Below are 15,491 nucleotides of genomic sequence, written 5' to 3'. Positions count from 1 at the left end.
TGTCATCCAAGGCTCCTTTCCTGGTGTTCCACCAGGACAAGGTAGTGCTGCGCCCCATTCAGGAGTTTCTCCCTAAGGTGGTATCCTCTTTTCATCTTAATCAGGATATCTCCTTGCCTTCCTTTTATCCGCATGCAGTTCATCGGTATGAAAAGGATTTACATTTGTTGGATCTGGTGAGAGCACTCAGAATCTACATTTCCCGCACGGCGCCCCTGCGCCGCTCGGATGCACTCTTTGTCCTTGTCGCTGGTAAGCGCAAAGGGTCGCAGGCTTCCAAAGCCACCCTGGCTCGATGGATCAAAGAACCAATTCTTGAAGCCTACCGTTCTGCTGGGCTTCCGGTTCCATCAGGGCTGAAGGCCCACTCTACCAGAGCCGTGGGTGCGTCCTGGGCATTACGACACCAGGCTACGGCTCAACAGGTGTGCCAGGCAGCCACCTGGTCGAGTCTGCACACTTTCACCAAACATTATCAGGTGCATACCTATGCTTCGGCGGACGCCAGCCTAGGTAGAAGAGTCCTGCAGGCGGCAGTTGCCTCCCCGTAGGGGAGGGCTGTCTTTGCAGCTCTAACATGAGGTATTTCTTTACCCACCCAGGGACAGCTTTTGGACGTCCCAATCGTCTGGGTCTCCCAATGGAGCGCCGAAGAAGGGAATTTTGTTACTTACCGTAAATTCCTTTTCTCCTAGCTCCTATTGGGAGACCCAGCACCCGCCCTGTTGTCCTTCGGGATTTTTGGTTGTTTTTCGGGTACACATGTTGTTCATGTTGAATGGTTTTCAGTTCTCCGACGTATCTTCGGAGTGAATTTGTTTAAACCAGTTATTGGCTTTCCTCCTTCTTGCTTTTGCACTAAAACTGGTGAGCCAGTGATCCCACTGGGGGTGTATAGCCAGAAGGGGAGGGGCCTTACACTTTTTAGTGTAATTGCTTTGTGTGGCCTCCGGAGGGCAGTGCTATACACCCAATCGTCTGGGTCTCCCAATAGGAGCTAGAAGAAAAGGAATTTACGGTAAGTAACAAAATTCCCTTCTTTGTTTCTCACTGAGAGCAATCAATCAATAAAGCCTTACACCTACAAGTGCACCTTTTAGTGCCACCTATTAATACGGTTTTGCTTGGCCATTATTCCCAGGGATCTTTTACATGTTTTTTGATGTTTCAAGACTGGTTTAGGGGAAGATTGGAGCGATAAAAAACCCATTCCACTGATAAGCCTCCAGCTAGTGGTCTGGTCGGTGGGATAACTCCTGTTTTTTCTTCGCTGCAGTGGTGATAAATCTTCCCCATAGCTTCTAATGCTGGCAATGCAGAGTGTTTCTGATCACTTACTTGACAAATTTATCAGATATTACAGATGTTTTATGCTCCATACATAAGGTCTTTCTAGTATGTCAATCATCAGTATAAAAGTGTGTTGTGTTATCTGTGACAGTTGATTTATACATTTATTTTTAACTCCAGAACTCTCTTAACATCAATGCTCCCCATGTTGAATGGTGCCCGGTGTGCAAGACCAAGGGCCAAACACAAGCCCTCAAGACATACCGCATCAATATCACTCAGTCAATATTCCTCTGTACTAGCCCACAGGTATGTCCCCTTTATCTATTACAGTTTTGAGCTGTTCAGAATTTTGGAGATTCTTGGAATTGCCAGATTTGCATTGACAGATGTTTAACTTTTTTTTTCTTCTTCTTCTTTTTTTATTCCTATAGTGTATTTATCCATTGGGATACACTCCCTTGGATAACATAATAGCAAACACTGCTGACCTTAAGAAGAAAAGCAGCCCCCAAAAACGTAAAAAGTGCAATAACTCAGACTTGTTACCAACACCTCTTGTAGCCGAGAAAAGACCAAAAATTGATTTGCCCACCTTTGGTGACACTCTCAATATTCAGGATGATCTCTGTAAGTCTGCTCCTGATTTTCCAACTTTGGAAAGGGAAACAAGTTCCCCAACAGGTTTACAGCATGGTCAGAAGGACGGCACAGTACCTCAGGTGCAAAATGGCTCGGGGACAACTAACCCTTTAAGTAGTTCAGGTCTGTGGGATATGTCTGACATTCCAATTTTATCCACAAGATCTTTTAGTAGGCATGCACCTGATCAACCTGAAATGCAAAATGGAAGTCAAGAGGTTTTGAAGAAAGAAGATCTAGAAGTTAATGATACTTTAAATAATAGTTCTCCTCTCCTCCTCCCACCAGAGACTGGTCAAGTAGCGAGCAAAGAGGAAAAGGTAATGACTGAGACTTTAAATCAAGATCATAAGCTGAATGGTCCTGCATTCAGGTCAGACGGTATAGCCTGCTGTGTTCCTCCACCTACACCACCAAACAGGCAGCCGGAATGCCAATTAATGGAAAATTCCTCTAAGGAGGTGCCCTTCCCTCCATGTAATATCTTGTCAGATCTAGAGTCTGAGTTACCACCAATGTGTACTGAACAAGCTAAAGAATATATTGAGAAAATGGATGATTCGACTAATAAAGTAGATGTGGTCTCTCTCCTAACGATGGACACTCCTGGAGATAGAAGTGGAAATTCCATCATCTCTGCCTTGCTACATGAAGAGACTGACCAACAAATGAACTTAAGCTCATTGCTGGACATATCTCTTCCATCGTGTCCAGACGACGCTGTCCAAGATTGTAGTTTTGGAACTGCAGATGTGTCCGAATCTCTTGAGTTGATGCAGGAGTGTGGTGAAAAGACAGAAGAGCAATCAGACAGGGTACAAGAGTGTTCAGAAGAAAGTCAACATTTGTGGAAGCCAGTGTCTTCTCCATTATTGCAGGATGGTGAGAAAAGTCAGTCTACCTTCACATCGTGTGAGTTAGAGAAGCATCAGTCAGAGAGATTGTCCAAAGATAAGTCAGATACAACCTCTCTAGAGCCGGATGGGTCTATGCTAAGTACAGACGATCCATCAGTACGAATTCCTAATTTATCATTGCTACAAGAGTTGGTGCAAAAGTGCCAAAGCACTTATTCTGCAGAAAACAGTCCCCCTAATTTGTTACAAAATGCTTTGCCTGAGAGCAAAGAGGAAGAGAAGTCTTTGAAGGACACTTGTGACAGCCAAACAACTGCTGCCCTTTGTGTAATAGACCAGGCCTGTGCCAATGCTGCTGCGATATCCTCACCGGCCAAGACTCTTGATGAAACTCAACTGTGTCAGAAAAGTAGCATGGCGTCTCCGACTGAATCTTTAAAGCATCATGAACCTGTTTGTCTTCCGGATGATAGTTCCTTAGAGCGAGTGCGTGAATCTCATGACCCTTCGACGTCTATGAGAGAGGCCTATACTGCAATCACAGATGTTAACTCTCCAAACAAAATGTCATTGCTCAATCCTCAAGTCTTGTTACAGGATTGTGTGAAGTGTCATTGTGGAATGAGTGTACCATCTCAGAGTTTGCATGAGGACACCGGTGACAGTCCTCTTTCTCCATCCCCTGTGGAAGACGACCATTCCTATGCCAAACATCCATTGTCAGAAGTGCAGGTCTTGTTACGGGACTGCTTGAAGTGTCATTGTGGAAATTCGCAGGTGCTTGACACAAGTTTTTCATCTGAAGTTTGCAATATAAACATGGTTTCAGATCATGAGGAGGTGTCAGCACAGTCCGATTGTAGTGTAGATGCTGCTGTTGAAGATGCCGCCTCGCTAACCGATCGTGAATCAATGACATCCAAGAAGAAGGAAAAGGTGTTTGAAAACACAATTTTACCTGATTTGTTACTGGACATTCAACCTGAGCACCGACTGGAGGAGCCTATATCTGCTGCCCACAGTCCGATGTGCTATGCCACCCAGTCAGATACATGGGAGGACGGAAAAGACAAAATGCATGAGCACACAATGGCTAATGATATTATTCAAGATGACGGCAAATTGACAGATGCTTTGGACACTTCATTAAACAGTGATGGAGTAATGGCTGATGACAGCGATGACGACATGGAAGTAGAAAGTGAGGGTCCAGCACAAGGAGTCGCAGTGCCGACGGCTAAAAAAACAAAGCCTGAGGAAAAGCGTCTACAATGGAAGAACAAGCATAACTTATGCTGGTTAGATTGCATATTATCAGCCTTGGTCCATTCAGAGACTCTCAACAATTTTGTATCCGGAGGTTATCATGATGGCAAGGAGTCGCTGATTCCTGAACTCTTCGCAAGATTCAATGAAGCCACAGGAATTTTTCTAAAGAGCCTTGCACTTAAGAAGCGGAAAGCAGGTGGGTGAATTGTAAAGCTAGACATGCATATCTAACCTCATTACACCAGTAACATGTGCCCTCAGATTGAGTGAGCATGTATGTTGTTCTATCTATATACCGTATTTTTTGTTTTATAAGACGCACCGGGTTATAAGACACACCCCAAATTTAGAGGGGTAAAAAAAGAAAAAAAAAATTGGGGTCCATTTTATAATCTAGTGGTGTCTTACCAGGGAGAGGGGGCAGCAGCAGAGCAGGTGTCACAGGAGGCAGAGGCGCTACTGGAGTACTGCAATACTGCGAGTAGTATAGAGGGGGCCCAGATACTCACTGTGGGTGCTGCTCTGTGTGGGGCCGGTGACTCCGGTCTGCTCTGTGCGGGGGCCTGTGACGCCGCTCTCCTCTGTGCGGGGGCCGGTGAGTCACCAGCCATTCTAAAGATGTCGGCGGTGAGTGCTTCATATAATAGCAGTCGGAGTCGGTGCGTGCGCAGATGAGAGCTTGAGCTGAGAGCTCCATGTGCGCATGTGCTGACCCTAGGCGCCACTATTTGAAACACTGACAGCCAATATCTTCAGATTGGCCGCACAGAGCAGTCGAGCGCCGAGCAGTCGAGCGACAAGCAGAACGGAGCAGCCGTGCATAGAGCAGAGCGGCGCCGCCCGATGCACAGAACGGCGTCGCACAGACTAGCAGCGCCGGCAGCACACCCCATAGTATTATCCCTGCCTCCTTTGACCCCTCTGCACAACCCCCCCGGTAAGCTACATTTGGATTTTAAGACTCACCCCTCATTTTCCTCCCAAAGTTTTGGGAGGAAAAGTGCGTCTTATAATCTGAAAAATACGGTATCTATTACCCATCCATCTATCTATCTATCTATCTAATATCTATGTATTATCTATCTCTTATTCATCCATCCCCACGCACACTGCACACACCAACCTGTCTCTTCTTCAGCTTTAGATTCCTGCAATGACCTTTGGTCACGTGATGTCACACAGGTCCTCTTGCAGTGTTATCCGGATATAAAGGCTAGGGCCCTTAGGGGATTGGGGGCCCTGTGAATTTTCCCTGTTTGCTTTCCCATCCCTGTAATGTCAGTCCTGCATACCAACCTATCTCCTGTTCAGTTCTTTTAGACTCCTGTGATTAAGAGACCTTTGATCACATGACTGTGAAGTCAAAGGTCCTTGAACAATTTGAACCTCGGAATACAACTGCTCGGGTCCCTAAGACAGTGGGGCCCTCCGGAAATTGTGAAATTTTACTCCCCCTTACACCAGCCCTGAATGTAGCTAGGGCTTATTTCTTCATCGTTCCTTATGGGAGACCCAGACCATGGGTGTATAGCTTCTGCCTCCGGAGGACACACAAAGTACTACACTAAAAAGTGTAGCTCCTCCCTCCGAGCATATACACCCCCTGGATGACAGAATCCAACCAGTTCAATGCTTTGTGTTCAGGAGGTCACACACACACATGCATCCTCTTTTGATTTTTGATTTTTAATTAAAGAATTGGAAGAAAAGCGGGTCCATCCTGGACTCCCGGCATGTCCCTTCTCACCCCACTGTGTCGGCGGTGCTGTTAAGGTTGATCTCCTTGATCTCCTGCTGGACGGAGCGCTCATCCCTCAGGGACATGGCCCTGCGTCTCAAAAAGCTAAGTATATGAGACGTTATTCAGGGGTTCCTTGTGTGGGGAGAGTGTGTTATTTGAGCATGGCGGCACCAGGGGTTCCTTTGCTGTGATTTCCGGCCGGTTCTCTGTTTTTTTCCTGAGAACCGCGCCGAGGGTGCCTGCTCGTCGGCCGCATGGATAAATTTAGGCCCCGGCTTCGGCCGCGGCCTACTTTCGTTTCTCTTCCCCTGCATGTCAGTCATGCAGGGGGACAGTGCGGCGCCGCCCACCGGCCGTTCAGCAGAGGGGAGGACACTCCTCTCTGGGGAGATGTTTCCCTCCCCTGTAGTTCTCCTTAGCCCTCCGGTTCCCGCTCTTGGATTAACCCCCGCCCCCCTCCTCACTCCAGCGCCATTTTCTCAGCGTTTTCACACTGATCGGCGCTGGCTGCTGCAGCTCTGCAAGCTGTCTGGGGGTCCAAGCTGGGAATCCGGAGGGCACACAAAAACGGCCTGGTAAGCCACAACCTCTGGTTGTGGACTTTTATACACTCTCTGGGGGTCTTTCTGAGTGAATTCTTTACTACAGAGCCTCCACCTCAGCAGCATGTCTGTCACTAGGAGCAAGGCTGCAAAGCTTTACGCTATATGCACTGCATGTAAGCTCATACTGCCCGAACCGAGCACATATCCACACTGTGATGCCTGCTCTAACGTGGTGGTGCCTCAGCCTGGAGTCTCCCCAGTGGTCCCTCCGGCTGCTCCAGCCCCGGTGGCTGAACCCCCGGCTTGGGTAGCATCATTTTCTAAAGCTATCTCCCAGTCCTTTGCCGACTCCATGGGACAGCTGTCACGGACTCTGCTAACCATGCATCGGCCCCCTTCTCAGGGTGCCTCTGCTGCTCCGACTCGCTCTGCAGAGCTCACAGAGTATGTTTCATCTGATCCCAGACCCCGTCCTCCTAAACGGAGACGCAGGGACTCTTCTCCTTCCTCGTCCCACGGCTCTGATTCACGTGCTGAATCGCAAGGCGAGGAGAATGCCTTTACTGTGGGCTCAGACGCTACGTCTATGTACCCCATTGATCTATCTGAAGGTGATGCAGATGTTAGTGACTTGATTGCGTCCATTAACTCCGTACTGGACCTTAATCCACCAGTGTCAGATGAACAAGCTTCTTTGGTAGAAAAACACCAGTTTACCGCACCTAAGAGAGCAAGGAGTACGTTTTTTAACCACTCCAGTTTTCAGGCCACTGTGACCAAACCCAGGGCCTGTCCTGACAAACGCTTTCCTAAGCGTACCTCTGATGACCGTTTTCCTTTTCCACCTGAGGTGGTCAAGGAGTGGGCTCAGTCACCAAAGGTAGATCCTCCGGTGTCTAGAATCTCAGCCCGGACAGTTGTGTCTGTGGCGGATGGCACCTCTCTTAAGGACTCAACTGACCGCCAGGTTGACCTTCTGGCCAAATCTGTATATGAAGCGGCAGGGGCCTCTTTCTCCCCGTCCTTTGCAGCAGTGTGGGCTCTTCAGGCCATCTCTGCTTCTCTGGCGGAGATGCACTCCCTCACTAGGGACTCTATGCCCGAAATGGTTGCCTTAACTCTCCCACGGCTACAGGATAGAATTTTCTTCCAGCCCGCCAAACAGATTTTTTCTGTCCACTCCCCCCTGCTCCAAGGCCGCCGCCTTCTCACAGGCCGTGGCATCCTTGCAGGCCAACGGAGTGATTGTACCGGTTCCCGCTCGGGAACGGTTCAGAGGTTTCTACTCAAACCTCTTCCTAGTCCCCAAAAAGGACTGTTCCTTCCGGCCCATCCTGGATCTCAAGCTTCTCAACAAGCATGTTCAGGTGCGGCACTTTCGCATGGAATCTCTGCGATCAGTCATTGCCTCAATGACCCAGGGAGATTTTCTTGCATCCATCGACATCAAAGATGCCTATTTGCATGTGCCAATTGCAGTTTCACACCAGCGTTGGCTCCGTTTTGCAATCGGGGAGGAACACTTCCAATTCGTGGCTCTCCCCTTCGGGCTAGCCACGGCACCTCGAGTATTCACCAAGGTCATGGCAGCAGTGGTTGCGGTTCTGCACCTCCAGGGGTTGGCAGTGATTCCTTACCTGGACGACCTTCTAGTCAAGGCTTCATCCAGTGCAGACTGTCAGCGGAGTGTCTCGCTCACTCTTGCCACGCTTGTCCAATTCGGGTGGCTTGTCAATCTGCCCAAGTCCACTCTGACCCCGACCCAGAAAATCACGTACCTAGGGATGCAATTCGAGACTCTGCCGGCACTTGTCAAGCTGCCCTTAGTCAAACAGCAGTCCCTTCATTGGGCGGTGCGCTCTCTGTTGCGGGCCCACCGTCATTCCATCAGGCACCTCATGCAGGTGCTGGGTCAGATGGTGGCGTCAATGGAAGCGGTTCCCTTTGCCCAGTTCCATCTGCGTCCTCTGCAGCTGGACATTCTCCGCTGTTGGGACAAGCGGACCTCTTCCTTGCACAGGCTAGTGACTCTGTCGCCACAGACCAAGAGCTCTCTTCAGTGGTGGCTTCGGCCCCTCTCTCTATCCCAGGGACGCTCTTTTCTGATCCCGTCTTGTGTAATTCTCACCACGGACGCCAGTCTGTCCGGCTGGGGAGCAGTGTTTCTCCACCACCGAGCACAGGGCACTTGGACTCCGTCCGAATCAGCCCTCTCGATCAATGTTCTGGAAATCAGAGCTGTGCTCCTAGCTCTCGAAGCCTTTCACCACCTGTTGGCGGGCAAGAACATTCGAGTCCAGTCAGACAACGCGACAGCGGTTGCCTACATCAATCACCAGGGCGGGACTCGCAGCCGCCTGGCAATGTTGGAGGTACAACGCATCCTTCAGTGGACGGAGGACTCCAAGTCCACCATATCCGCAGTCCACATCCCAGGCGTAGAAAACTGGGAGGCAGATTATCTCAGCCGTCAAACCGTGGACAGCGGCGAGTGGGCCCTGCATCCGGCGGTGTTTCGGTCAATCTGCCGCAAGTGGGGCACTCCGGAAGTGGATCTCATGGCATCCCGGCACAACAACAAGGTCCCGGTTTACGTGGCTCGCTCCCACGATCCTCAGGCCTTGGCAGCGGACGCGCTGGTTCAGGATTGGTCCCAGTTCTGTCTAGCCTATGTGTTTCCTCCCCTAGCTCTCTTACCCAGAGTCCTGCGCAAGATCAGAATGGAGGGCCGTCGGGTCATAATCATTGCTCCAGACTGGCCCAGACGAGCTTGGTACCCAGACCTGCTCCGTCTGTCTGTGGAAGTGCCGTGGCGTCTCCCGGACCGCCCAGACCTTCTCTCACAAGGTCCGTTTTTCCGCCAGAATTCTGCGGCCCTCAGGTTGACGGCGCGGCTCTTGAGTCCTGGATCCTGACGGCTTCAGGCATTCCTTCCGAGGTCATCTCCACTATGACTCAGGCTCGGAAGTCTTCCTCGGCCAGGATTTACCACAGGACTTGGAGAATTTTCCTGTCCTGGTGTCGTTCGTCCGGCCATGCTCCTTGGCCTTTTTCCTTGCCGACCATCCTGTCTTTTCTACAGTCCGGTCTGCAGCTAGGACTATCCCTCAATTCCCTCAAGGGACAGGTCTCGGCTCTTTCAGTGTTGTTCCAGCGGCGTATCGCCCGGCTGGCTCAGGTGCGCACCTTCATGCAGGGCGCATCTCACATCATTCCTCCTTATCGGAGGCCCTTGGATCCCTGGGACCTTAATCTGGTCCTCACGGCCTTACAGAAACCCCCCTTTGAGCCTCTTAGGGAGGTTCCCTTGTTTCGACTTTCCCAGAAAGTGGTTTTTCTGGTGGCCATAACTTCTCTCAGGAGAGTCTCTGATTTGGCTGCGCTCTCTTCTGAGTCACCCTTTTTGGTTTTTCACCAAGACAAGGTGGTTCTCCGTCCGACGCCGGATTTTCTCCCTAAGGTGGTATCTCCTTTCCACCTTAACCAGGACATTTCATTGCCCTCCCTTTGTCCGGCCCCTGTGCATCGCTTTGAGAAAGCATTGCATACTTTAGATTTGGTGCGGGCGCTCCGGATCTATGTGTCACGCACCGCTGCTCTTAGGCGGTGCACCTCTCTTTTTGTGCTGACTGCAGGTCAGCGCAAGGGTCTCTCGGCTTCCAAACCGACCCTAGCTCGTTGGATTAGGTCGGCCATATCCGATGCCTACCAATGTGCTCAGGTGCCTCCCCCGCCGGGGATTAAAGCGCACTCGACCAGAGCTGTTGGTGCCTCTTGGGCTTTTAGGCACCAGGCTACGGTTCAGCAGGTCTGTCAGGCTGCCACTTGGTCCAGTCTGCATACCTTTTCGAAGCACTACCAAGTGCATGCTCATTCTTCTGCAGATGCGAGCTTGGGCAGACGCATCCTTCAGGCGGCTGTCGCCCATTTGTGAAGTTAGGTTTTGCCTACTTCTCAGTTTTCTGTTTATTCCCACCCATGGACTGCTTTGAAACGTCCCATGGTCTGGGTCTCCCATAAGGAACGATGAAGAAAAAGAGAATTTTGTTTACTTACCGTAAATTCTTTTTCTTATAGTTCCGACATGGGAGACCAGCACCCTCCCTGTTGCCTGTTGGCAGTTCTTGTTCCGTGTGTTTTCACCGGCTGTTGTTGTAGACAGAGGTTCCGGTTATTCCGGGTTTTACTCTATCTCTACTTATGGGTGGATGTCCTCCTTCAGCTTTTGCACTAAACTGGTTGGATTCTGTCATCCAGGGGGTGTATATGCTCGGAGGGAGGAGCTACACTTTTTAGTGTAGTACTTTGTGTGTCCTCCGGAGGCAGAAGCTAAACACCAATGGGCTGGGTCTCCCATGTCGGAACTATAAGAAAAAGAATTTACGGTAAGTAAACAAAATTCTCTTTTTTTTAGAGTAGGGCTTATATTTCAAGCATTCTCCAAAATTCTTGTAAAATCATGCTAGGGCTTATTTTTGGGTTAGGTCTTATTTTCGGGGAAACACCGTATATAAAAATGTATATGTGTATAGATATATACACATTTTATTTCTATAGCGCCAACATATTCCGCAGCGCTGTACAATTCAGAGGGGAAATGGACAATGTCTGACATTACAGTATTGCTCAACCCATATCAAGAAGAGTGCGGGTCCTGCTCGCAACTTACAATTAAAATTTAGGATGTAGTTAGATTAGTGATGTGAGGTGATGGGCTAATCTAAAGAATTGTTTGGTTCCCTTTAAGTGTGCCCTAAAAAAAAACCAATCACCAGGATTTTTGTATATAACCTAAAGCCCGTCCTATACTGGCACTATCAGGCTGATTCTCCACATACCTGTAGTGGTCAGCGCGGATGTTTATGTTTTGAAATCCCAAAAAAGTAAAGTTTATAAATTTAGCTGCTTGTTGAGTGACAGTTGCACTGGAGCAGATCATATATTCATAGATATCCCCCTCCTGTTAGAATTAGCATAAGGATTATACAAATGAGATTCACTTTGTATCTTGCAGGACCTGTGTGAAGTCATACCCATGTGACCTGGTATCCAACTTTGACGGCTCAGGCCCCGCCCCTTCTGGTCACATGGGTATGACCTCACCACAGGTTCTGCAACAGACAAAATGAATCGTTTGTAGAATACTTATACTAATTCTAACAGGGGGGGGGGGTATAACTATGATTATATTATCTGCTCCATTGCAGCTGTCACTGAACAAGCCACTAAATTTATAAACTTTACTTTTTTTTTTTTTGGATTTCAAAACCTAAACATCCGAGCTGACCACAACAGGTATGTATAGACTCAGCATGATAGTGGCAGTATAGCACTGGCTTTAGCTTATATACGAAAATCCTGGTGATTGGATCCCTTTAAAGGGAATCTGTCACCAGGTTTTTTTACACCTTAATCTGAGAGCAGCATAATGTAGAGACAGATACCCTGATTCCAGTGATGTCACTTACTGGGCTGCTTAGTGTAGTTTGATAAAATCACTATTTCTCCGACGCCTCATTGGGGGACACAGGACCATGGGTGTTATGCTGCCTATCCATAGGAGGACACTAAGTAGATGCAAAAAACATTAGCTCCTCCTCTGCAGTATACACCCCCTGGCCGGGCCAGGCAACCTCCGTTTTAGCTTTAGTGTCTGTAGGAGGCACATCCTTTCAAGGTTTTGTTATTTTTTGAGGGCGACTGTTTCCCCTAGGGACCGATCTCCCAATACCATCAACGGGCGGGAACGCGGAGTGTTGCCTTCACGTACCCCCTCCTGCGACGCTGGATCCTGGGCTGCCTTTTACTGGACGACGGGTCCCACAGACACCGATTTTCCAGAGCAGAGGCACAATTACTCAGCTCCTTTTTGCAGGCTCTGAGTTGATACATTGCACCTGTGTGGCCGGACACAGCAAGCTGACTCTATTTCCACTGCCTGGACTGAGTCAGTGTTAAGGGGAGATCCCCCCCTGACTAGTTTCCCAGACAAAGGGAGAAAGACGGTGCAGGAAAGGCTCCCAGGACTACTGAATTTACAGTCTTTATAATCTACCGGTGGCGGGGGGAGGGCTCCCAGGGCTCATGAACTCAGTGTTTATTCCCTCTAGCTGCGTGCTGGCTGGAGGAGGGGGAGTCCCTTGCTGATTGCAGAGAATCCTGCAGACATAATCTACCGGTGGCGAGCTGTGTGCTGACTGGAGGGAGGGGGAGAAAAACTGTCACAGAAGCTCCCTTCCCGCCGTTTTTTACTACCGACAGCAGGGGGCACACTGACTTCTCCTTGGCGCTCTTTTAGACCCACCCCCCCCCCCCCCCGGAAAGCGCGTTTAGATCTCCACAGAGCGGGCTTACTCCTTCCTGAGGACACAGGGCCATCGGCTGATTCTGGTGAGGTACACCGAAGCAAATACAATCCTTGCTTCCCACTGCTTCACTTGTAGCTTTACAGATCATTGCTCCCCATCCTGGCATACTCCTATTAGAAACATGCAGAATTCTAAGGGTACTAAGAGTGCTAAGGCTCACATAGTCTATTATTCAGCCTGCACTGCCTGCCACGCTGAGCTACCACGTAAACACACCTCTTCTATCTGTGAGTCCTGTGCCCCTATAGCCCCCCAAGACCCCCCCGCCACCACCGCCGCAACCGTCAGCCCAGAGCCTAGGGCTCCCAGCCCACCAGAATGGGCACAGTTTCTGTCCCACTCCATGAAAAAACTGTCACTGAACCTGGTGCTGGCTATGCAATGTCGTCCTCCACACCCTTCTGGGCCCTTGGACGGAACGCAGCCTGAGGATATCCCTATGGAGGGTCCTCCTGAGGTAATCCGGGCACATGGTTCACCGGTTGCAGGGATCAGAAAAAGAGCACACGGCCGGGTGTCTCCAGCACTCTCTCATGGCCCCCATGGCTCTCCCTCGGGAGGACACAGGGCAGGCTCTCCCACACGCTCCACGGCTTCTGAAGAGCCGGAGGAGGGAGAATGCTGTTTGTACCAGTATGATTCCTTGGTTTCACCCTCCCCAGATGATCAAACTGCAATAGACTCCCTTATAGCAGCAATCAACCAAACTCTGCATGTGGAGGATCCCCCATCCACTACCACTGACCATGCGGTCTCCTTTAAGAGGGCAAGGAAACCCCAAAAGGTTTTCGCTGATCACCCAGAGTTTCAAGATATCCTCACAAAGCAAAGGGAGAAGCCTGACAGGCGCTTCGGTAACCGAAAACTCATGGAGTCCCGTACCCTTTTGCCTCACCTGCCCCTAAGGGCTGGACCGATCCGCCCTCGGTCGACCCCAAACCCTGACCAAACCCCCCCCCCCCTCCCCCCCCGCCTTGCCACAAAGACACTCCTGTCTTTACCCGATGGTTCCTCCATCAAGGACCCGACAGACAGACAGGTGGAGCACCTCGCCCGCTCTGCTTTTGAGGCTGCGGGTTCCTCCCTCTCGCCCTCCTTTGCCTCTGTGTGGGTCGCAAAGGCGATCTCGGTCTGGGCAGAATCCCTTAACACTTTGCTTGAGGAATCCCAGTTCCCTCATACCTTCACAGAGGTAACAGCTGAAATTGCCGCTGCGGCGGAGTACCTCATGTAGGCCTCCAGTGACGCTGCTACCTGCGCAGCTTTTGTCGCCTCAAATACCATAGCCATCCGTAGAGCTCTCTGGCTCCGACAATGGCGAGCGGACTCTGCCTCCAAGAAGTCTCTCACAGGCCTTCCCTTTTTTCCAGACCGATTGTTTGGCGAACGTCTGGACAAGCTCATTTCTGACGCCACGGGAGGAAAGAGTACCTCCCTCCCCCAGCTGAAGTCCAGGACGACCTTCACCAGACGTCCAGTCCTCGTTCCGCTCCTTTCGGAACTCATTTGGTTGGTCGACATCCCGCGCTGTCCCCGCCACTAGCCACAGACTACGCAGGGACCAACCTTCTCAGCTCTCCCCGAAACCCACTTCGTCATGGCAGCCTAGACCGAAACAGTCCAGGACTAGGGAGACTCGTCCACGACGTTTTCCCCCCTCATGACTCCTTCGGCGCCCTGGAAGACACACTCATTGTAGGAGGTCGACTGCGGCTCTTTCAACAGATCTGGGCTGCCGCCTCAGACAACAAATGGGTGCGAGACCTTGTGTCTTCCGGTTACCACATAGAATTTCGGACCCGACCCCCGAGTTGGTTCTTTCTCTCAAACCCCCCCAAAGACTCAAAAACGACGTGAGGCTTTTTTCTCAGCAATCCACTCGCTCCAAACAGCAGGAGTGATACCTGTCCCGGACGACGAGAAGTTCAGGGGTTATTATTCCAACCTCTTTGTGGTCCCCAAAAAGGATGGGTCAGTTCGACCCATCCTGGACCTCAAACGCCTGAACAAACATGTGCACGTACGGAGATTCAGAATGGAGTCCCTAAGGTCCATTATTGCATCCATGGTCGAAGGGGAATTCCTCGTCTCCATAGATATCAAGGACGCGTACCTGCACATACCCATCGCCCCAGATCACCAAAAGTTCCTCCGCTTCGCAGTTCAGGACTCCCATTTTCAATTCGTAGCTCTACCCTTCGGCCTTGCCACCGCACCAAGGGTCTTCACCAAAGTCATGGCAGCCGCCATGTGCGTCCTTTACGCCAGGGGAGTAGTCGTTCTCCCTTGGACGACCTCCTCATCAAGGCCCCCTCCTTCCGTGACTGATCACCGTGGACACCCTATCCCGCTTAGGGTGGCTACTAAATCTAGACAAATCATCCCCGGTCCCATCACGATCCATCACCTTCCTGGGCATGTCCCTGGACACCCGTCGGGGCTTGATCTATCTACCTCAGGACAAGGCGATCGCTCTTCGACAAGCGGTACGGTGCCTTTTACGTCCTCCGTCCCGCTCCATTCGATGCAGCATGAATGTGCTCGGCAGGATGGTGGCAGCTATGGAGGCAGTACCCTTTGCTCAACTGCACCTCCGCCCACTGCAGCTAGCCCTTCTAGCTGCCTGGGACAAGAGCCCCTTCTCCCTGGACAAACATCTTCACCTGACTCCTTCAGTCAGGTATGCACTCCACTGGTGGCTTCGGTCCTCATCCCTATCGAAGGGGAGATCTTTTCTCCCAGTGAACTGGCTGGTCCTGACCACGGACGCCAGCCTCCT

General features: G+C 50.6%; 1 protein-coding gene across 1 annotated transcript in view; it reads left to right on the top strand.

Moving 5' to 3' along the window:
* Positions 1–15,491, top strand: part of USPL1 (ubiquitin specific peptidase like 1) — a 101,194-nt gene that overhangs the window by 30,916 nt on the left and 54,787 nt on the right. The window contains exons 3-4 of the mRNA XM_075337358.1: positions 1,471–1,599; positions 1,725–4,254. Coding sequence (XP_075193473.1) covers positions 1,471–1,599; positions 1,725–4,254 — 2,659 coding nt within the window. The remainder of the gene's footprint in view (positions 1–1,470; positions 1,600–1,724; positions 4,255–15,491) is intronic.

Source organism: Anomaloglossus baeobatrachus, chromosome 2 (assembly GCF_048569485.1).
Source record: "Anomaloglossus baeobatrachus isolate aAnoBae1 chromosome 2, aAnoBae1.hap1, whole genome shotgun sequence".
Lineage (NCBI taxonomy): Eukaryota > Metazoa > Chordata > Amphibia > Anura > Aromobatidae > Anomaloglossus > Anomaloglossus baeobatrachus.
This window is presented reverse-complemented; position numbering and strand designations above follow the sequence as displayed.